General features: G+C 41.4%; 1 protein-coding gene across 1 annotated transcript in view; it reads right to left on the bottom strand.

Moving 5' to 3' along the window:
* The window catches only part of syn3 (synapsin III), a 163,790-nt gene that overhangs the window by 106,413 nt on the left and 33,377 nt on the right, over window positions 1–24,000 (bottom strand). The window contains exons 3-4 of the mRNA XM_037542375.1: window positions 21,094–21,151; window positions 4,788–4,879 (exon numbers count right to left, since the gene is read on the bottom strand). Of these exons, the coding sequence (XP_037398272.1) occupies window positions 4,788–4,879; window positions 21,094–21,151 (150 nt within the window). The remainder of the gene's footprint in view (window positions 1–4,787; window positions 4,880–21,093; window positions 21,152–24,000) is intronic.

The raw sequence follows: 24,000 nt of genomic DNA, 5'->3' as shown, positions 1-24,000 counted from the left end.
CTATACCAACCACTATATACCCACTACACTACACCAACCGCTATATACCCACTACACTACACCAACCACTATATACTCACTACACTATACCAACCGCTATATACCTACTACACTATACCAACCACTATATACCCACTACACTAACCCAATCTTGAATCATACATTGAGACTAAAATGCAAACTGATGCTTCTTATGCTTTCATTTTTTTTTCATAACCCATCAGTTGTCAACGTTAGAATGCTAACTCGTTCAATCCCACCAGCAATCTCACTAACCTCATATCATTTAAAATCTGTCTTCATGCTCAAACCATGTAAACCACATCTAAACGAATGTCCTCGCTCCAATTCTTTGAAATTCTATGAAACCAGATATTTATATTATTATGTAAAATGGTCATGGATTCAAAAGAGAGCTGTTCCTGCCACTCTCTACTTTCTGAGAAAGAGTGATTGACAACACATGACTTGTTGAGAGGCCATTGTCCTGCCCATTGGTGACATCAGCAATTAACGTAATCAGTTTATTACTGATGTAATGGATCTGCATTGGGGCCGAATATTCCAGAGATTATCCAGCTCATTCTGTACAGAGTTCTGCTATAGTAGTAAACTGGAGCGGCCCGTGATCTCTTCAGCAGAGCCTATGAAGATAATCAAGATTAACAACGTGTATGATGCTTGCAAGATTATTTTCATATTCATTTGATTTTCTGACTGAATGAAATCATGGGCCCTACGTATACAACGCATGAAAAACATGATAATGCTCTGAAAACGCTGATGAGTGTGTGTGTTCTGCAAGCTATGGAAATACAACACACACAAAAAAGTACATGACTTACTGAAATTATTTATAGCTTCTTTGTCCAGCTGTTTTTGTGCTTGACGGGGATTTTTAAAATTACATAAAAGCTACTGGACCTTTGAGGCAGTGATAAATACCTTCAAAAGTTTAACGGACTGACAGGGCCATCTAGTGACACCTTATATACGTATTGGCAAATACTGCAAGGTAAGACAGCAGCAGTTAACAGACCCAGAATCCCAGAATCTGTTTATTAAAGTCGCTGTGCTGTGTGCCCGTCCCTCGGGCTCTGCTGACAGCCAGCAGGAAGGTGGGGAGAACTCCGAGCAAGGACGAAACCCTGCAAGGACAGCAGGGAGAGAAGGAGAGCTGCGAGGGAGTGGTGGACGTCCTGTGGAGTCCTGAGCCCCGCATTCTGGGCACCTCCTCCAGTCCAGCACCGAGGCCACTTTACTTTGACTTAAGTTTGATTTGATGGCCAAGTTGTGGAGTTGGGGGCGGTGTGGGGAGGTGGAGCAGCAAGCTCTCTTGCCCTCCTGGCTCAGGCGCTCACACTGCCCTTAATGGGAGCCAGCTGATATTGAGCTGAGTGCCTTTAAAAAGAGCAGAGTGGGGAGAGTGGGGAGAGAGAGAGAGAGAGAGAGAGAGAGAGAGAGAGAGAGGGAGAGGGAGAGGGAGAGGGAGAGGGGGAGGGAGAGGGAGAGAGAGAGAGAGAGAGAGAGAGAGAGAGAGAGAGAGAGAGAGAGAGAGAGAGAGAGAGAGAGAGAGAGAGACAGACAGACACACAGAGACAGAGGCAGAGAGAGACACAGACAGACAGAGACAGAGAGAGAGAGACAGAGAGAGAGAGACAGACAGACAGACAGAGGACTGAAAAGTGGGCAGCTTTTTGTTTGGCATGAAAATAAAGTTGAAATGGCTGCTGCAACCCTGCCTCCAGCGTCCTTCCTGTGCCTAGGGCAGTGCAGGCCGTCCTGCAGTCATATTGATGAAATGCTATATTATTTTATTTTATGGTTAAAATGACCAACATTTAAACTCCTCAATGCAGCGGTAAATGGTGATGAATTTGTGGCTGTTTGCAGGAGATTTTTCTTCTCAGTGGATGATGTGCCAGCATGTTCAAGTTAACACTGAGAATAGAGAAATATTGATTCAGTGTTCTAGCTAATCTCTGACTCCTCAGTTACAGTCTTAATGCATTGACTTTTAGGCTTTGTAGCAGTAAAGTATAATACACTTATTTAACCTCAAATACAAGTACAAATACAAGACTGTCCCACTTTACAGTCCTGTAACTTTTAACGCTTTTCACTGAATTTTCTCCTTGACCTGACCAAAACACTGGCACCTAGAACAATTAACAGGCATGAACAGCCCCCTGTCGCTGGCATAGATGATATAACACCCAGCACTCGCTGTTTTAACAGAAAGGACAAAATGACTCAAAAGATAATACTGAGGTTTAACAGGATAAGCTCAGCTACTCATAAGGAATAATGTAAAAAGCCAGCAGGCTAACAGGTTTGTAGGTGCAGGCATAGAGGTTCACATTTGTATTTCATAAAAGTAGCAGATGGTGAGCAAACCTGTCCGATGCCCATCCTTCATTTAGATGGTTCCTGTAATATCTGCAACACAGCACAGTGAGTGGAGAACGCTGGGGTATATGGTTCAAGAGTTAAATGTGTATTCAGCTGCCACTTAATCCATTCCTTGGCTAAGCGTGATTTAGGACGGTCCGTGGAGCGGGGGGCATGAGAAAAGTGCATGTAACTCTAATTGCCTAATGTCAGTAGCTAATGTTAAGAGGATATTTTTATCACTTGCTCGTCTGAAAAGTTTCCATTTCAGCCGTTTGATTTAGACTTTTTCCATCTATACTAGGCTAAAACAAATTGTCTTCAGTCCAAAAATACACCGATCCTTTCTGATCTAAATAGTGGCTATAATGGGTTCCCTACTTTTTGTTGGCTGATTAAAAGTGTTTTTTTTTCAGAAACCACTGCAACACACTGGGAAATGTTCAGGTAGATCACACTTCGTGCACATCCTGGGTAAAGACGTCCAAGAAATGGTTAAGGAACCGACTATAGATTTGTGGGAAATGTTCACAAAGACCACTGTAGCTCACAACATGAAACGGTTACGAGGGGGGGGGGGGGGGGGGGGGGGGGTCATTGTTAACTTGAATGAAGTGAATTCGGTTCAATGCAGTACAGCTGTTAGGAAAGCAACATGTTTCTATGGGCAGTAACAACAGCAATGCACTAACAGGACACTGATAAGTGACAGAGATAATGATCTGGATGGATAAGTGGGTAGTTGTGTGTGTGTGTGTGTGTGTGTGTGTGTGTGTGTGTGTGTGTGTGTGTGTGTGTGTGTGTGTGTGTGTGTGTGTGTGTGTGTTTTGGTATTTATATCCCGACTGATTTTATAATCGAGCATCTCTAAGAGTTCATGCTATCCGGTTAACCATGTGGAAGGAAAAAAGGACTTTGCTATATAAACTGCAGCAGCAGGCAGAGGTAAATATTTTTTTTGCTCAAAAACAAATGAAGGATATTGGTTTTCATGTTGGATGAGTAGCGGACGCTGCTTGTTCAGGTAACCCAATGGGAAACCCAGCAAGAACGGTGACCAAATTCCTCAGTTAGACTGTTGACAGACAACCAATTATATTTGTTTTTTTACTGAATCTTTATGCTGTAACTCAAAGGTTTATCTATGCATTTTTATGCTCCTCTTAGCGTTTCAGACTAAACGACAAATTCTTTGCCACTTTCTGGAGTTTCTGATTGTGGCTTTTACTCATAGTGATCACAAGAAGGCTGCGTCATGGCCCTGTAAAGATGAGTAATCAGCCACAGAGCAGCACACAATGCGAAAAACAGAGGCTCTGCAGTAAGCACCACATTAGCTTATTAAATTTACCAATTATGAGCTCAGCTCCAGAATATACACAGCAACTGGATAATGTAAGTGCCCAGTGTTCACTTCTCAGGCCAATGTATGTGTGTATACAATTAGCTCCACAAAAAAGAAATTCTTGTTACTTTTTGGTGTGTTTCAATGAATTTGCATCTATTTCTATGATATATGGTGGTTTTACTCTCAAAAACACACTTATTGTCAAGCTAAATGGTTTAAAAAGGTTTAATGGTTACATATATAAATAGCCTCTTAAATGGTTATATATTAACTCTCTTAATTTACATCGTATGCTAATGTATGTTAATGTAATGAAGTCTTATTCCAAGTAATTTTGTACAGTTTCTGTGATCATCATGAAATGCAGCTGGCATTTCAAATGGAAGAAATAAAACATGAAAGAAAGACTTTTTTATTTTGGATGTCATATATTTTCTTTTTACAGAAAACAGGATTAAGAGTTAAGTGATACTTTATTAGTCCCACAAACGGGGAAATTCCACCTCCGCATTTAACCCATCCGTGAAGTGAAACACCACACACACACCCACACACACACACACACACACACACCCACACACACACACACACACACACACACACTAGGGGGCAGTGAGCACACTTGCCCGGAGCGGTGGGCAGCCCTATCCACGGCGCCCGGGGAGCAGTTGGGGGTTAGGTGTCTTGCTTAAGGACACCTCAGTCATGGACTGTTGGCTCTGGGGATTGAACCGGCAACCTTCCGGTCACAGGACCAGTTCCCTGACCTCCAGCCCACGACTGCCCCTATACAGGCTATTACAATGTGAGAGATGGCATAAAATGCATTGCTGGTGTTAACGTAATATTACAAGTCCCGTAGGGGCACCAGCAAGATTTGCATTATTTTAGCAGTTGTAATCTACAATGAAAAAAATCTAAAGCGTATCTGCACTGCGGGGTGAAGACCTGTGTGGTCAGCACATATTCTGACCTGTGTGGTCAGCACATATTCATGATCTGATGAATGTAATAAACAAGTGTTAAATCTTTATATTTAAGCATTTACCTGACGACTTTGGTGCCTCCTCGTGTAACCTGGATGTCGACTGTGCACCCAGCGTTGACATTGGCTGCCAGGTTGATCTCTGAAAACTCAGCCTAGAAAAAGATTTGATGAGATTTGATGAGAATGCTTGAAAAATGCAAGGTTCTCCACGAAACATATACACAGGTTTGGTTTTTTTCATTCGTAAACAAGCCACACGATCCTCCAAAGGGAGTGACTAAAGATATTAATAATTCATCTATAATTTATAATGACTGTACATGTAACTGTGTTATGTGTTACACAATGAAAAACACATCGTGGCTTTAAATTCCACATACAGGACACTGTTCTTACAGCTTAGGCAGGAAACAGCGATATTACTCTCCCAGAATACTCGTTTCAGAGCGTCTTAATGGGAGGGAGCAGCCCAAATCGAGTTAGCACTGTCCGCTGCCTCCCAGCCTGGTGAAGGCCTTGTGACGAACTGTAGCCAGGCAACCCTAATGACTTAATCAAACTCAGAGAATTACACACAGTGGGAGTGTGGAGGAGGTTTGTCTGGGACATGCAGCTCAGACTCAGAAAAAACCTTTAGAGGGAAATTATATTATAAGAGAATATTATAAGAGAAAAGTGAAATTATATTATAATATCTTTACAGAATTACACCCTGAGAGCACATCAATCTCAACTCAACTTCACTTATGTAGATTTGTACAGTGTCTTCAGCACTTTCAAAGTATCAGCAGGCAGCTTTACAAAACACAATACACAAAAAACCACCAAAATAGGTAAGAATGTTAATATGGTAAAGGGAAGTCAAGTGAAATCAAGTCAAGGTCCAAGCCCCCAATGAACAAAACAAAAGCGACAGAGGAAGAGTCTCTTGCTGTCTTCAAACATCGACTGAAGACTCATCTCTTTACACAGCACTTAAATGAGCACCGAGTTATAAGCTGCACTTATATATTATATTTTATTGTATTGCACTGTGTAGTGTAGTGTAGTGTAGTGTATTGTAGTGTAGTGTAGTGTTTTGTACTGTAGTGTGTTTTATTGTAGTATAGTGTAGTGTAGTGTAGTGTATTGTAGTGTAGTGTAGTGTGGTGTAGTGTAGTGTTTTGTACTGTAGTGTGTTTTATTGTAGTATAGTGTAGTGTAGTGTATTGTAGTGTAGTGTAGTGTAGTGTATTGTAGTGTAGTGTAGTGTATTGTATTGTAGTGTAGTGTGGTGTAGTGTAGTGTATTGTAGTGTGGTGTAGTGTAGGGTTTTGTACTGTAGTGTGTTTTATTGTAGTATAGTGTAGTGTAGTGTGGTGTAGTGTATTGTAGTGTAGTGTATTGTAGTGTAGTGTATTTTATTGTAGTATAGTGTAGTGTAGTGTGGTGTAGTGTATTGTAGTGTAGTGTATTGTAGTGTAGTGTAGTGTAGTGTATTGTAGTGTAGTGTAGTGTATTGTAGTGTGTTTTATTGTAGTGTAGTGTAGTGTAGTGTATTGTAGTGTAGTGTAGTGTATTGTAGTGTATTGTAGTGTAGTGTATTGTAGTGTGTTTTATTGTAGTATAGTGTAGTGTATTGTAGTGTAGTGTATTGTAGTGTAGTGTAGTGTATTGTAGTGTGTTTTATTGTAGTATAGTGTAGTGTAGTGTAGTGTAGTGTATTGTAGTGTAGTGTAGTGTATTGTAGTGTATTGTAGTGTAGTGTAGTGTATTTTATTGTAGTATAGTGTAGTGTAGTGTATTGTAGTGTAGTGTAGTGTAGTGTATTGTAGTGTATTGTAGTGTAGTGTATTGTAGTGTAGTGTAGTGTAGTGTATTGTAGTGTAGTGTAGTGTAGTGTAGTGTAGTGTATTGCAGTGTAGTGTAGTGTATTGTAGTGTAGTGTAGTGTAGTGTGTTTTATTGTAGTATAGTGTAGTGTAGTGTATTGTAGTGTAGTGTATTGTAGTGTAGTGTAGTGTATTGCAGTGTAGTGTAGTGTAGTGTAGTGTATTGTAGTGTATTGTAGTTTATTGTATTGTATCTTATTGTTATTGTACTGCATTGAATGGCTCAGAGTTCTGTGTTCAGCTCTGCTCCTTCTCTCTCTGTATCAGTGACTGTGTTTCTATCAGTATCTGAGCTCAGGACCGTCTTTCTCTCTGACCTACTGGTAACTAGCAGAGACACTTTCTCTAGACAGACAAAGCTCTTCTTGTAAGTCGCTCTGGATAAGAGCGTCTGCTGAACGCTGTAAATGTAAATGTAGGAAGAAACATTGAGAGGAACCAAGACTCAAAAGGTCGACACCACACAGCAAACAATAACAGCAGAGAACGAGGTTTGACTGTTAATATAAGATACAGTAAAGGGGAAAAGCAGGAGAAGCCATGTCTATGATTTAAACAGCAGCAGTATCATCAGGAGGGTGTGGCATTAACAACCTGCAATATCATCTCATGAGACTTCTAAACTTCGAATGACTTATGCATCACTAAACTGAATACTATGCGCAAGAAAACACAGCTGCTAACACTTTGATCAGAATGACTACTTTCTATAGTCATATAACTCTTTTATATGATTCAGTAAGGTTAGGGAAACTGGATGGGAGCTCTCTCTGGGGTGTTTTTGGGCTTTGACACAGTCACTTTCCCACCCACACTGCACTCAGGAGGGTAAAATCCAAACAGATTAAACTCTCCAAAGCTAGTCCACTAAAGTACAGTAAATATTGGTATAAGACAAAGATAGTCACAGTGACATAAGCTGTAGACAAGCTGTTTGAATGTTTGCTGGTAGCCTGCATTGAACATATGTTCATAAAATCTTAAAAGGATGCAGATTATCCAATAGAAAAAAGGGTCAATGTGCACCTGGTTTTGCTGACCATTAGTTCTGCCTTTTTAAAGATTAGATCATTTTTACTTTGAAGCTGATTGTAGTCTAATATTCTTGACAAATCACTATGAAATATTTTTCATATACACAGTATGTCACAAAATCTGTGAAGCAGAGTATATAGTTAGTAGTTAGTAAAAAGTCATGTATCTGTCATTTAGTTTATCTCTATTGCCATTTCAGTCTTGCTCTATTCCTATAAGTCAGTATATGTTTTTATGGCATTCCTTTATGTCATTTTGCAGTATTCACAATTCTCACAATGACAATTAGATAAGTTTCTAAGTAACAAGACGCAAATAGAAAAGATAGAACGAAAAAAAGAAGTCAGCATCATGCAAATCTTAGCGGTTTGAATGTGATAACAGTAGACGAATTATTGTTGAAGATGACCTATGTATCAGTATTGTTGTATATACAACAATCAGACAGCATAAACTTAAGTCAGATTAGCAAATGTTATATGTATCGTACATTAGTATCAAGTTTCGTTTTACTATGTGTGATAACTAGCAGGAAGTAAGGTAAGTCGGGTCACTTTTATATTTTATCAAACCAAAATCAATCAGGCAAATCTGCCTCAAACAATTTCCCATCTCTTTTCCAATTTTCTATTGTGAAATATCTAACATTATCATATTTCAGAAGAACTTCTTACACTGATCTCTTTGAAATCAATAATAGTGCTGTATGGTGTCCCTCAAGGACATGTACTTGGCCCTCTTCTGTTTCAGCTCCTCTCCACAGATATACAGTGCTGAAAGCAACATCTGTGCACTCCTCTTCACGCCCTCTGCCAAGAGAGCATCTTAGAGATGCACACCACCCACTCATAGATGCAAAACACACACACACACACACACACACACACACACACACAGGCAGCACATAGACACAGTCCCTCAGTGGAAGCCTACGCTGACATTTTCTGTGACTAGATATAACCAGAGAGTGGGCCTTTCTTTTGAGAGAAACTCTGGAGCCTCAAATCAGCAGCCATTGGCTGGCATGCTACGAAAGGGAACCATCAGTCAACCCTGTTGGCTCTCTAGCCCAGAATGAGTCACATCAGTCAACTCTATTGGTCGAGGGATGAGCACTGCATCAGCATGGGGCAAGAGAGTAGGACCAGATTCAGGCTGCCATAGTTACAGTCAGGCTAACACATTCAGACTGCTTTTGGACCCATTCCTGCACTGGGAAAGGAAAACAGGAAGGAATCCAGGGGACAAATGCCCTCGCACTGTTTTCCCTCCACTTTAACCAGCAATGGTATCTGTATTGATGTCATCTAGTGGCAGACCTCTGAGCTGGCTGAACCAAAGTGAAGCTGAGCATGCTGAGAGATAGAAAGAGAGCAGAACACGTTGAAGGGACATCGACAATCACCTTCTTGTGATTTTTACAAGAGAAAGAAAAGAAATGGGCACATTGGGACTTTTAAAAATAAACAAACCACATCCTTGTAATCTATAGATAACGCACTAGATATAGACATCAAACTCATACGCTCATGTACTCATAATATTAGCTGTAGTTTGTGATTTCACTACATGTTACAGCTAAACCGGAGTCATCTCCAGACTTGCAGCTTGTAGGCGTCTACCTTGCCACACATTTCTTTAATCAGAACATCTAAACTGCTGTCCATGAAGAAAACTGATTCAGCTAGATGAAAACATGGTGGTGGTTCTACAATGCGATTCGAGTACACTTTGGTTCTTGCACTCCTTCGTTATCAACCTCTTCAAGATAAACATCTTCATTTTCAGACTTCAGTCAATAAGATTTTACGTCATAAGTGGCAACTGAAATGATTGGGCCGGGATATAATTCATAAGGTCTTGACACAATCTTTTCATTACTGCCAGCATTAGATAATACATTTGATTTCCCGCTGTTTCCATGCGGTCTATCTGTCCTGTGGAATGCCAGGAGATTTGGAGTGTGTGACTCAACTGCAGAGGCCAGGCTGATCTCAGGCACGAGAGAAAGAATAGCGTGCAATAAACTTGTGCTCTCTCTCTCAAACCACAGTTCACCCTCAGCAAAACCTGCTCATTCGCCTGACTGATATAACCTTTTTGTTTCGACATCACGCAGCTAAAAAATGAGACATCAGTCTATGAAACCCAGTAAGTGCTTTTAAAATGAACATGTTAATAATTCAGTAATGAGAAATGATTAACACCAGTAACGGTTTTTGGACCGATGAATCAAAGGCTCGATATTTTCTTGTCTTATCCTTGCCCTTCCACTCACCACTAAGATATGTGTCACAGTTACATTACATAACATGGCCACTCACAGCAGAAGGGGCCGTAATTTATGCATTTGTTCACTGCGAAACTTGCGAATAATTGCTTTGTTTGGTTACAAACTTTGTGTACAGCCATGCCATCGCACCTTTCTTTCTGCTGTTGTTGGCCATGTAGCCTCGAGCGTGCTAAAGTTAGCTGAGTAGAGTGATGAAGCTGTATCAACAGTCATACTTAAGAGACGGAGTAGTTTGCCATCTAAATCCCAGTAAACTGAAGGTCATCGTTTAGAAATATTAGGCATTTTAAAGTAGGTCCCTGCTGTGGCTTATCAACAGCTTTGCACAGCATTATTTTTGGGGCTCAGGTCATCGTGTCAGGACGCAATGATTTCTGGACAAGTTCTGCTGCTGAAGTCGACACTTGTGTTCACTTGGTCCCTTTCCAGGGCTCATCTAACATCTTTTACTTGAGCTAATAAAGTAATGGAACAGCCCCTTAGGAATCCTTTGAGAGGGAATGGTGAGGCCACGTGATCGAGAGTTTGACAGGACATTAAAAATGAACAGTGTTATTGGGATCACTTGGATTGTAAGAAGCAGAATGTGCAACTTTCTAAGGCTCGTTTATGCTCAACGTTAAATATGGATAAGGATATGGACGGGACGGGGCCTTCTGTCTGTACTGTGTTCATTTTGTGCACATTCTCTATGGATGTGGATGAAACGGAGCAGTACCAGCAGAAGCTTTGGCGCAGTGTTGTATATTGTAAGGCAAGCGTAGTTTTCCTTCAAATTGGAGCTGGTTATAAAATAAGAAACTAAATTCTTGGCAGATTTTCACCGATACTGATATAACCACAGGATCTCATCCACCCATTGCTTCTCCATCAGGGTCGCGGGGGGTGCTGGAGCCTATCCCAGCAGTCTTCAGGCAGAAGGCAGGATACACCCTGGACAGGTCGCCAGTCCATCGCAGGGCAGACAGACAGACACAGACAGTCACTCACACCCAGGGGCAATTTAGCATGTCCAATTGGCCTGACTGCATGTCTTTGGACTGTGGGAGGAAACCGGAGAACCCGGAGGAAACCCACGCAGACACGGGGAGAACATGCAGACTCTACACAGAGAGGACCCTGGCCACCCGGCCGGGGAATCGAACCCAGGCCCTCCTCGCTGTGAGGCGACAGCGCCACCCACCACACCACCGTGCCGCCACCACAGGATCTCAATGTCAGCTAATGTTATCACTGGCCTACCGATATATCACTCAGGCTCTACTTAATGCATGGAAGCAGATGTGCCGTCCAACGTCCCCATCTCATAACACAGTAACAAAATCATACACATACACACGCGCGCTGCTTCTCTCTGCGGTGGCAAAGCTCAGCTGGAATCCTGGAAGGTATTTTTGGTGCTGAAATTAATGGTGTCTTTAGGTGGAAGAAGGCAAGGTGCCTTTCACAGTCATGTGATCAGAGATCAACAAACACCACCGACGCCTCTGTGTGCATCTTCTGTGTTTACCGTCAAACGCAGTGCTGTAATGTCAAATGCTCTGTGGGCAAATGATCAGTAATGAACTCACAACTTACAGCCATCAGGAACAGACTTTCCACATGATGTAGAGCTTTTCCTGTATTTACGCCACTCTCAGCTCTCCACTCAGACCCGGTCACGAATGAGCTGTTTTCCACTCTGTTCTTCTTCCGTCCTAATGCTCCATTATGGCTCTTATAAAATAAACACTTCCGCCCAGTTTCGTTTGCCATATGTGTACAAACTGAGTTTCATTTGAAGGAGAAAAGGCTGTTTTTCTACTGACAGAAACAGTTGATTATATGGTCTGCTTTTGTTTGTTTTCTGTACAAATAGATCTTTGCTCTACAGAAGAAAAAGCGGCGAGCAGTTTCGGCTGTCACGACTGGCCCCTCCCAGTCCTGTCCATGTGCTCCTTTGTTTTGGGTTAGGTCCTGCCCCCTGTTTGGTTACTCCGCCCCTGACTGTGTTCACCTGTCCCTCATTGTTCCGTGTATTTAAGCCCTGTGTTTGCCGGTCTTTGTTTGATGTCTCGGTCTCTGTTTGCTGTTTATTCCGGTTTATGTCCTGTCTGTCCCCCCAATCTGTCCGTGTTGGCTATATGAACCTGGACTGTCTCGACTATGACCCTGGATATGCCCTTAATAAAAGTCGCTTACCTCAGCACATGCGTCCGCCTCATCGCTCCCCGTCAGACCAGTATTCTCATGTGATCCATTACTTCGCTGTCCTGTGGTCTGTGATAGTTGGTTTTAACTCCGCTCAGCTAATTCTTGCTGCTGAAACATGTGATGATCTTCTTATGTGTGATTTTTCAGATTTGTTTTACTCGCACTGTCACTGCTCATGCCGACAGGCATCAACAGATCCCTGAGGTGGACGCTACATCCAGATTCAACACTAAATCTTTTGTGTATCTTGTGCTTGAACTAATGATGGCACAACACCAGTTGGCCAGGAAACTTACTATTTGTTATTCAATCACTTATAGTTCCCTAACGTGGGATACTATGTATATAATGGTCTGTGACTGTATTATGATTTGCATATATACATTTACTGCACTTTAAATTAAAAGTTGATATTGCTGTTTAAACACAATCACTCACTTTCCTATGTACTGTCAAAAAAAAGAAAAATATTACAAGAAGTACCATCAGAGGCCCAAGTACCATTTCAATGTTAAGTCAATATTTTAACAAGTATTAAATCACATTATTCGGCTCAAACCAGCTCACCTCTGCCACGTGCTCACCGAATCCATACGCTATGTGGAATGTGAATTTAGTGCGTTGTTAAATTTGAAAACAGATTACCTGAAAAAATTTGACAACGTTATTAATTTTCTCAAAATTAAGCAATACCACATAAAAACCCAACGCTAGTAAGCGACCAGAATGCCAAACTCCCAAATGTCTTTACCTCATTCGAGCCGGCTGACAGCATATAATCATTGTAGGGGAAACGCTGCTTTGGCAGCTGGTGTCTGCTAGCTGATGTAACTGTAGTGGCAGTTAAGGCTCTCTTCCAAGCCCGCTGAACTGCCCAATGACTTCACGTTAGTGGCCATTTGAAAAGATGTGGTGGCGCTTCACGTGTCTCAGAAGAAACATGTACTAGCCTTCACTCTCCCAGTTTAGTGTGCCAGGGGGAGACCTAAATAGTGGGGCAATGACTAAACGGGGGAGAAAACTGGGCAAAAACCTAAAAAAAGGTCAAGACTGTCCCTCTTTACTCACATTCATGAGACCCAGGTAACTTAAGTAAGTCCTTTGGACTTATTGCATTTAAACAACATGCAAATTGTGTACATTTCCGCAAAGTCTAATCTGAAGGCTGATACGTATGGTGGACGAGAACTCAACTAAGCTCTGGAGTAGACAGACCTGCAGCTCCAGGCCTTTTCCAACTCTCGGAAGTCACGCAGAATGCCTACCCAGATGGCTGACACATCAGGGAGACACTATGGGCACAGGACTGAAGGGTATGGATAACCTCACTTCAGCTAAGCTCCAGTTTGCCCTGGCTACAGAGAGAAAGGCTTCAGTGAGGTCACCGGCCTGTCTAACAGATGTTTCCCCTGACAACCTGCCCAGTCAGTGAGGAGGAATGTGAGATCAGCCTACTGAATGACCACAGACAGAGCTTTCAAACGTCTTAATTGGGCAATTTGCGCAGCTCTCCTGATTGCTGTAGCTCGTTTATTCTCCAGCATTGCACCAGGTTGTTGCCGTCCTTCTACGTCTTAAGACTGGTCAGCAACAAAAATCAAAAAGAAGAAAATTCACATTTACACACCTTTATATATATTTAACGAAAAGAGAGGTAATTAGTTGGATTTTGAGGTAACTAGTTTCAGTGGACTCTACAGTGGCTAAAAACCTCTTCTACACTAGAGGCTGTACACATACATCGTATCCCTAAACCTTAGCCCTTAATCACAAATTCAAATTTACATCATTTACAGTATCTTCTTCATTTCTGGAATATTTTTCTGAAAGTTAATACACCAAAGATTCATTTCTGACATAGCTGTAAGCTACCACTTGAAGTCCCAATAGGTCTGATCATTCAGTAACTTGAAGGAAAACTATTCAAATAAAAGTAAGAAAAATGTTTTAAGTTACAGGCTTGAGTAATGCAGGTCTGAACCCACTGACAGGGTTCACTTATTCTTTCATTGAGCGTTTGTTTTCCCACTCACCTACTTTTCAGTACAATATGGTATAAAGGTTTGCATTTACACGGGTTAGATGGGCAAACGTATCACACCACTTAAAAGAGAGATGTAAAGCGATTGCAGGGCTAAGAGATCATTTTTCCAAACAAGAACTGCAGAGTCCCACCTTTGGATGGAGCACAGAGGGTTTAGAGTGTGTTACTTAGCAGCTAAGATAATGCACAAGCTCTGACAAAGAACAGTATCTTAGCCATTTATCAGCAGATAAAACGTTCTGAGAGCCAGAGAAATAGAGGAGACCCAGACAGCAGCATGTCAAATCAGGCCAGGTTGTGCTAAACAGAAACCTGGCAATATGTTGAAGCAGATATCCCAGGCCAGACATGCAGCAGTACGCCATGTACATGCCAGATTGGGCTTGACCTTTGTGCTTGGCTTCAGGCACTGGCAAACTGGACAGACTACTACAAAAACGGTCGCACGAAAGCAAACCAAAAACTCGCAAAAATAAAAGTTACCTAGAAGTTTTACATTTTCTTTTAATTTAAAATGATTAAATGTAGTTATTATTTTCTTTGTCATGTCAATCCCTGTTTTTGTAAATGCTCGGCTACATTGAAAATGAGGGTTGCCCTCAATGTACTTCCGAGTCTAAATAAAGGTTGATTAATTGATTGATTGATTGATTGATTGATTGAAGCTACACAGTCTGACTGCAGCAAAGTAAAGGCCTTTCCTGGAGTTTCACTGGTCATTGAGTCAATGCATGCAGCAGAGGGAGTTACCAGCAAAACTCAGCAGAACAAATAAGAGTAATTCTTTACTGCTGAGGTAACTTGCTGCTCAAATACTAAACAGCTTCAAAACATGTGAGCTGCAAGAGATAATATATAATAGAAGGGAACACGTACATATAATCTTTTATTGTTATTAATGATCAGTTTTCGTGATAGACAAAATGCTTATTGAATATTGTAAGCACTTAAAGAACCAAAAATAGGAGCATAATCCTCTATAATTGGATTTTGTGCAGTACAATATGTGAAATGTGGAATAAAAACCCGTTTTTGATGCCAATTTAAGTGTTTAAACTACTAGCGAACCTCGTCTGTCTGAAAACATCATGATACATATTGTACATGTTGCCATATCACACACTCCTTATATGTCGTGACAGAATCCTTTGTAGGATTAAGTAATGAAAAAATATGAAAATGAACAAAGCTTAAGTGTGTAACATTGCGGAGCGATGAGGAGGCAGACGCAGGTGAGGAGATTCGGGGCAAAGCCAGGGTCTTGGTCAAGACAGTCCAAAGTTCAATGTGCCAACACGGAGAGAACGATGAGTAGACATAACAACAAAGGAACACAGGATAAACACAACGGAAGCCGGAAAACACCAAAACAACACACTAGCATCCAAAACACTTCAAACATCAAACGGTACATCAAACAAATCAAACAATACAAAGACCAACAATTAACTAGGAAAAACACAGGGCTTAAATACAACAGGGCTAACAAGGGATAACGGGACACAGGTGGAAAACACAGGTGGAACAAATCAGGGCCGGAGTCAAGAAAACAAGGGGGCATGACAAAGAACTCGAAACAAGGAAGCACGTGGACCAGACCAGACCAAAACAAAAGCACATGGAGTACTGGGAGGGGCCAATCGTGACAAAGTGTTTCAAATAGACACAAGCAAATCCAGGCATCCGGATCTCGACGTGCAGGCACTTTTAATCAAGTAGAAATCTCTGAGGATCACAGTTTTCCAACCACCCAGTCACAAAGAATCATGAAGGCTTCTTTTTTGGTAGGAGTTAAAGAACTTTGACTTGTTTTACATAAACTTTACCATAAACTGTTCAGTTTTTTTTAAGCTTTCACTGCTTTGTGCTCGTAGTTTGGAGTTAGGCTGTGTTCATGTTAAGATGATTTTATAAAAGCACTGCCTGGAGATCCTCACATGATGCACACACTCACTACAGCAACGCTGCTACCGATGAGTTCTTCACTTGCTGCTCCTCTGGAGCACTCCACTCTGGTGAAATGAAAGATGCTGCTGGCTGCTCTGACCACCGTGCGGACCCTTCCCATAGGATAAAGTGAAAAACATTCCCCTGTGGCCGGAAAAATTGAAGAATGCTTGATGTGAAGACAGTCTTATTCAGAATAATACGAATGATGGTAGAAACAAGTGAGACAACCTCAAATGTTTTTACTCAATTCAAAGCTTTCTGCTCGACACAAGAGGTGGCGACTCTACAACGTCACGCATCTGATTCAATTTGGGGTGAATACACTAATCAGAACTACTAGTTACTGCCTAATCACTATTGGCTAGATCAGGGACGTGGGACACAGGGGTGCTGAGGAGGCTACAGACTTCAGAATTGTTTTACTGCAACTGCTAAAAACAAAAATAGCAAAAAAATATTTTGAGCACAGAAAAAAATCCATGTTCACTTTTTGTAAGGTGGAGTTTTTACTTTTGGTGTGTCATATTTATGTGTTCAAGATCTGCAGTGTGCGCTGTTTAAGTTAACGCTGCATTTTAGACTGGGCAGAATCGCTTCCCTCGCCAGCCGTTGGCAGCTTTGGTGGTGTAACTTGAGCATGTTGCTTTGGGTGTGTCTAAAACTCGGGCAGGAGCTGGAGGCTAGTTCTGTGCCCTGAAGCAGCCTAATGTTTTTAAAACCATACAAATGTCAACCAACTCAATTAATTCAACCTACATCCTTTTTCACTCACTGTAATAATCGCCTACAAGACGTGTGTGTGTAACGACTATAGACGTGAAGCAGTTTCTCCATCTCATATCAACAATACGGCTGATGCTCAGCTCATTTGCATGTTGTTGATGTAGGGGCTGCATCTTCATCTCTTTCCAAGCAATTCAAATAAAAATAAAAAACAAACAAACAAACAAACATTTAGCACCTTCATCTCAAAACACCTTCCCACATGCCTGGGCTAAATTAAAAATATTTCAATAACCATAAAGTACGGTTTCATTTCCATGTAAAATAAAATTTGCATGCCAAACAATATAAACTCTATATAAAGTTTACAGGCCAGTTTTATTGTTTATATAAACTTACTATATTTTATCGTACGTTTTTTGCATTTAAACTGGGCAGGCGCAGTGCCATGAGAACCACCTACGGCAGTACCGGTTCCAATGATCAGGGCCGTCAAACTCTACTCACGGAAAGTGGAAGTTTTTATGTTTTTGCTGATTTGCTGATCTTGATTCCACTGATGTGCTTGTATTATTCACTGATTATAATTTCAGAAATGTGTGGCCTGCAGGTCACATCAGAATCCAGCACCAAACTGGGAAGACGGATCGAGTAGATCATTTTCAAACTCAAACAGAAGATATAGCCTTCAGAATTAGATTAAGCCTAAGCATGGGCTAAGTGGTGAAACACCATCGACGTTGCTGTTTAGTCCAAAATTAATCCTCATCCATGCAACTGGCACTATGTGTTCAAAATGTACTGACCCATTCTCAGTTTAGGTTCGTGTGTCTGCTCCAGAGTGGCCCATTCTCAACACGCTTTTCTATGGAGATTATACTTTAAGGTACTGAACACATTTTAAAACCAAAAGATTTTTTAAAATTGTCTTATTTATGCTTTTTGATAAACATAAAAACTACAAAGTAATAAGAAAACACGTTTATTCTTGATCAAATCTGCTCCCAATAAGACACAACGGTGCTGACAATAAATAATGAAATATTCTTTCGGCTGCTCCCTTTAGGGGTCGCCACAGCGGATCATCTGCCTCCATCTTGCCCTATCCATTGCCTCCTCTACTTTCACACCAACCATCTCCATGTCTACCTTCACTACATCCATAAACCTTCTCTGAGGTCTACCTCTTCTCCTTCTACCCGGCAGCTCCATCTCCAACATTCTTTGCCCAATATATCCACTATTCCTCCTCAACACATGTCCAAACCATCTCAACCTGGCCTCTCTGGCTTTATCTCCAAACTGCTCCACCTTCACCGTCCCTCTGATCTGCTCATTTCTAATCTTGTCCAGCCTGGTCACTCCCAACGAAAATCTCAGCGTCTTCATCTCCGCCACCTCCAGCTCAGCCTCCTGTCTTTTAGACAGAGCCACAGTCTCCAAACCGTACAATAAATAATTAAATACACCCACTAAAATGATCACAGAGCATAAGCTACAGTATGCGCCACGAAATCCAGTGTCCTTGACAACACAGCATGTTTGCTCATCCAAGGCAATAAATTCCATTTTATTTAGTTTGACTTGCACTTGGCGCTGTCGTTTGTGTCTTTTTGTCGTTTGTCATTTAAAAACCCTGTGGCTAGCAGAGACTGTCCTTTCTGCTTCTGCTGTTTTGCTGTATTTTGTGCTCTGAGCAGGACGTTGCATTTTCAAGCGGTATTAAACGTGTAGCAAAGAAGTTCTTGGGCATTGTGCTTTCTCTCGACCTCGTTGTCTAAGGTGCCATGTTGAAACCGAAAAAGGTCCATACAGCCAACTTTTCTCCCCCTTTTAATCTGCTGCTCCGTGTGGCCAGAGCACTTTAAATACCTAATTCCTGTTGTCATCGTCATTCAAATGAGTTTCACACTTTTTATTGTCCTTTTTCATCTTTTTATCTCCAGCCAAAGTTTTCAACCAAACATGCTGTGTGTGCACAGCTGAACATTCACCTTAAACTAGCTGTGCTCACTCATTAGAAAGCATATATACGTTTTTACCTACATGAAGGTAGAAGAACTCTCAAATTGACATCTCTGAGCACTAATTATCTTCTGATCTCCCTTCAATCAACTGAAGACACTTGATTTCCCACCACGCTTTGGTGAACGAGAAAGCATAGATGACAGTTTCATCCTGTTTATTAAACGGAGGTGAACTTCAAAGAGCGTTAGGTGAAAAGTATCTTATTCTCCCTCTTGTTGTCCTCAGGATAACCTCAGGCCTTGCAGAAAGGCCTCTTGCTGCTCTGGGTGGTCTCAGGCTGCAGCTCTCTGAGCAGCCAGATGCCTCCTTATATGGCAGCAGGGCTGAGGGGTGGCATAACACACAAGACAAGCATGTAGGCACAAGTATTGTTAATGGGCAGGAGAGAGGACAGATGGAAAAAAAGCTCTGTGATTTTGTTTTCTCTAAAACTGTGTCACTTTATTATAAGGACACTTTTCTTTCACTGCATTTGACTGGAGACTTACAAAATTTAGATAAAAACACTGAAGGGAAAGTAATCAGTAACCCTGGCAACAAGGAAATGGACCTTTACATCACAAGGAAACAGTAACCCTGGCAACTGGCAAACTGATCTCTAGAATGCAATCAATCTGTAACCCTGGCAACAAGAAAACAAATTTCTAGATCACAGTCAATCAGTAACCCTGGCGACTGGCAAATTAATCTTTAGATCACAATCAGTTCACTGGCAACTGGCAAAAGGATCTCTAGATCACAATCAATCAAATTCCCTGGCAAAAAGAAAATGGATTTCTGGACCACAATCGATGTCTAGATCAGGAGCAGTCAGTAACCCTGGCAACACAAAACATCTCTAGATAGCAAACTATATGTAAGTCTACTGGACTTTTAGACCTTCGAGGACACCTGGAATGGGTTGGCTGATGCCACAGGGAGTTACACAAATTGCTGTGTAGGCTGTTGGGGAAGCTTGCTTTATGCGTGAGACTTGAGCTGCAGCTCTTCTCTAAAGATTTAAAGCATCTAATTAACCACATGTTTCTACTGAGTCTGACTGGGGTGCCATAGTTTGGAAACAACTTCTTTTGTTCATTCCTCACCGACCTCCCATCATTTCCCCTCAAACAGAGAGATGGCACCACAACAACAGCCACAAAGCAAACGTGCTGCCTTTAAACTTTCCCTTCTGGCTTCCTACTCAGATCTTCCTTTCCCATAAAAATCCCAGCAGCTCCTTTCAAAGACAAACCAAGTCAGCTCAATGGCTTACAGATGTACAGCAAACGTGGAGAGATGTTATCGGCTCACTGAAATAACCAGTGTCTAGACTCTGGCTAATGCTACACACCGTATGCATGGCTTGTCCTGGCGCAGGTGAAAAGATGTAAATATAACTGGTTTAACCCTCGACTGTTATGGTCAGCTATAACAACAGAGTGGTGCATTTCCATATTAATCATTTCTTACTTTAGCTCATTTAAACAAGCAAAAAATGTCTCTTAGGACTGGATTCTAAACTCAGTTCATACTGTTTGTGTTTGTAAGCAGAAGAAATTTTATAATGAATTTAATTTGATGAAATGTTATTCTTGCACGCGGTCCTGTTTTGTGGAATGAAATAAACAACCTCTACAGTTTTACATTTGCTGTCATTTGTTGATATTGAAACAAACGCGAAAAAGCTCAAGTGCAGACTTTAATTGGTCAGAACTGAATGTAAGGCAAAGCTTTAATTATTGGCTTAATATTCAACTTTGACTCTATTTCAGTTTGCAAAACAGACCTGCCAATGAAAACAGAACATGTTATTACAACTGCGCCTGTGGCGCATTAAACTGGTGTGAAAGAAAATACATTTTTAAACGTGTTTACATGGAAAAAAGCAGGTAATCGCGAGATAACATCGAGTTCTAAGTGCTTTATAAAGGAACTGTTGGGCACGTTTTTCCCTACCTGCGGTTAATAGTTCACATCTGTGATACCAACGAGGTCCTAAACTGTCGGACGGAGCTGCTGCTCAGAAGACGTGCACATTTGTGGATATGTCGGTTCAGCTGGTGTAAACCGGCACGGGCAGTACAGAGACAAGCATCCACAAAACGTCTCATAGTAAGACTGCTGCTTTTGAACCAGTTCCACTGGCTTCAGATCAGTGGAAATGGAGAAACCCCCGATGCTTGATCAGCTTTGTGAGCGTGATCACAGATGGCTAAAACATTCCTGTGGCTAAACATGTTGAACCCACCTGTTCCACGCGGATCTCGTACTCTCCATTCAGCTTCCTGCCTCGGAAATACTTCGCCCTGGCAGGGGAAAGAACAAATGTTTAGGATATATGTAATATTAATTCTTAAACAAAGTCAGTCCGTTTTTAAAATGTATGAGTACGTGTGTGTGTGTGTGTGTGTGTGTGTGTGTGTGTGTGTGTGCGCGCGCGTTTGGGTACATGTGAATGAGCATTTACTCTCATCTAAGGGGCTTTAACCTGCTTGTGGACCCTGGGGCTACAGGTGGTTGTGGGCCCTATGGGTCAAGTTAAAATACATGAAATTACTACATCTCAACACACAACAACTGAGCTTCCTCCCAAATGATGTGGACAAATTACACCAGATTAAAGAGGTAGTCACCTGGCAATGTTTGTAATGCAGGTGCAACATCCAGCACTGCCACTCATTATTTCCCCATTACTGTATTAGAGAAATCCAGAACCAGACCACTAATAGCCACTGATCAGGTTTGATCATTACACTGAGAAGACAGTCAGTTTAGACTGTTAATCATCTGTTTTTAACTTAACACTAAGAGCTTCGTCACATTTCACCTCAGAAACAGCAAGTTTGTGAAGCGTGTTAGCTGATACCAAAAAATATGAAAATTGATATTCAAAAACAATAAGTTAGAATATAAAAAAGTAAATTTAACCTGAACCTGAGATGCACTCGAACTTACATTCATGATAGTAAAAGGCTGGACCCCCTTTTTCCTTCAGAACTGTCTTAATTCTTTGTGCCACACTTTCAACAAGGTGTTGGAAACGTTCCTCAGAGATTCTGGTTGGTTATTTGAGTTCCTGCTGCCTTTCTATCATCTGGAACCAGTCTGCCCATTCTCCTCTGACCTCTCACATCAACAAGGCATTTTCGTCCACACAACTGACCGCTCACTGGATATTTCCTCTTTTTCTGACCGTTCTCTGTAAACCCTAGAGATGGTTGAGCGTGAAATCCCAGCAGATCAGCAGTTTCTGAAATACTCAGACCAGCCCGTCTGGCACCAACAACCACGCCACGTTCAAAGCCCCTTAAATCCCCTTTCTTCCCCGTTCTGATGCTCGGTCTGCACTTCAGCAAGTCGTCTTGACCACCTCTACAGGCCTAAATGCAGTGAGCTGCGGCCGTGTGATTGGCTGATCAGCTATTTGTGTTAACAAGGAACTGAACGTGACCGGTGAGTGTATATGTGTGTCTGTTTGGCGCTTCCCCACCAAAGTGCAACGGAGCTCACTCAATAAACCACTAACATCACCAAAACAACCAAGATCTAAGACAAGCTATAGTCATTTGATTAAGTCGTCTTAAGACGACCCTTTTTTCCTCATTTAATACACTGCAGAACCGTTCAGCGGATCAGTAAACTAACCACTCTCACTCTTTCTTCTCCTCTTTTTGGCTGAAACATCTTTAATAATGTCCCATTACTTAAAACGTCATTTTCACTCCACATCACTGCCGCAGAGGACAGCGGTCAGTCTAATGTTAACACGGCATCCTGGCTACAGGAGCCAACAAGAGGGCAAGCTGATGCTGACCCACAGATAACGCTGCTGCTCTTTTGAGGTGGTACTTATTTTTGAGCGACTTGTTATTTGAGCTCCATTCTCATTCGTTTTGCTACCTGCTCATTAATTTTATCCACAGGTTTTCTGAGAGCGCTGCAAAACGTAGTGGTATTGAAAGGAATCTGATGTGTCAGTTATTTGCTTATTAGTTTTCTTGTTCAGAGACACAAACGAAATAAAAATATCAGATTTTTTGGCTTTGTTAGATCACATTCTTTACAAATCACTGGTGTCCCAAAAAAATCTTTATTTTTAATGTAAGTTAAGGTAAGGAGATTTTACTTCGAGCAACTTTGGATCATTCCTATCGGCCCATTCATCACTAAATGTTCACAGAGTGTAAAGTGAAGCTTCTCTGTTCAAATGATACAGAAAAATGAAATTGAAAAAAAAGGTGATAACTGTTTTTCTGACAGCAAAAATATCAAATACTTGGCAGAAATAGCCCATTTTGTGCTGACCTTTAAGGGATAATGGCAATAAACACAGCTTAACATTAGTAATTTAATATGTTAGCATGTATTGACAGCCTTAAACATTATTTATAAATTCTATAAAATAACACTTGAGAAAATTTACAATTGACATTTACAAAAAACTAAAAAGTGCAGATGCCTAATGCTGGACCGTGTGAAACATTGCTCTTTAGAATTACCTGAATCTACCTCAAATCGTCTGAGCATCTCTCACAGCGCAGGGGTTGAAGGTGTCTAGGGTGCTTATCTCTCGCCTCTCTACACAAGATCAACATCTGCATCTTTGTGAACTTCAGTGTTATTCAAGGCAGCATCCTGACCTCAACACCTGCCAGCTGTTGAGCCACAGCAGCCTGTTTGAAACATGTTTGACCTGGTTCATGTACACATACTGTAGCTGCCACCCTGGGCCCCATTCAAGCTCCATTTGTGTATTGATCATCTCATAAACAAGAGACCACAGGCAGGACAAAATGTCTGGAATGCAATTGTGGACAAGCACAGCCTGCCATCATCTTAAACAACTAAATCAATTTATGGCTGCAGAAACTTCGGGAAGAATCCGCAGGCGAACGACCTGGCACCACACTACAAAACGAAATCCAGGCCTCTGCAGTGAGACCATGTTAAACTTTCTCTTCAGGAGAAATGAATAAGAACCTCTGCCCGAAATATTTTTAGACCTATCAGTTCGCCAAAATGAGTCATGTGTTTGGACTAAAGATGATATCTACAGCAACCAAAAAGAAACTATGATTTCATATCTTCAGCGCGTGAGAGCAAAGAGTTATGATGATAAGAGAGAATTCACATGGCAGTGCTGTGAATACAATGG

Source organism: Pygocentrus nattereri, chromosome 11, assembly GCF_015220715.1.
Source record: "Pygocentrus nattereri isolate fPygNat1 chromosome 11, fPygNat1.pri, whole genome shotgun sequence".
Lineage (NCBI taxonomy): Eukaryota > Metazoa > Chordata > Actinopteri > Characiformes > Serrasalmidae > Pygocentrus > Pygocentrus nattereri.
This window is presented reverse-complemented; position numbering and strand designations above follow the sequence as displayed.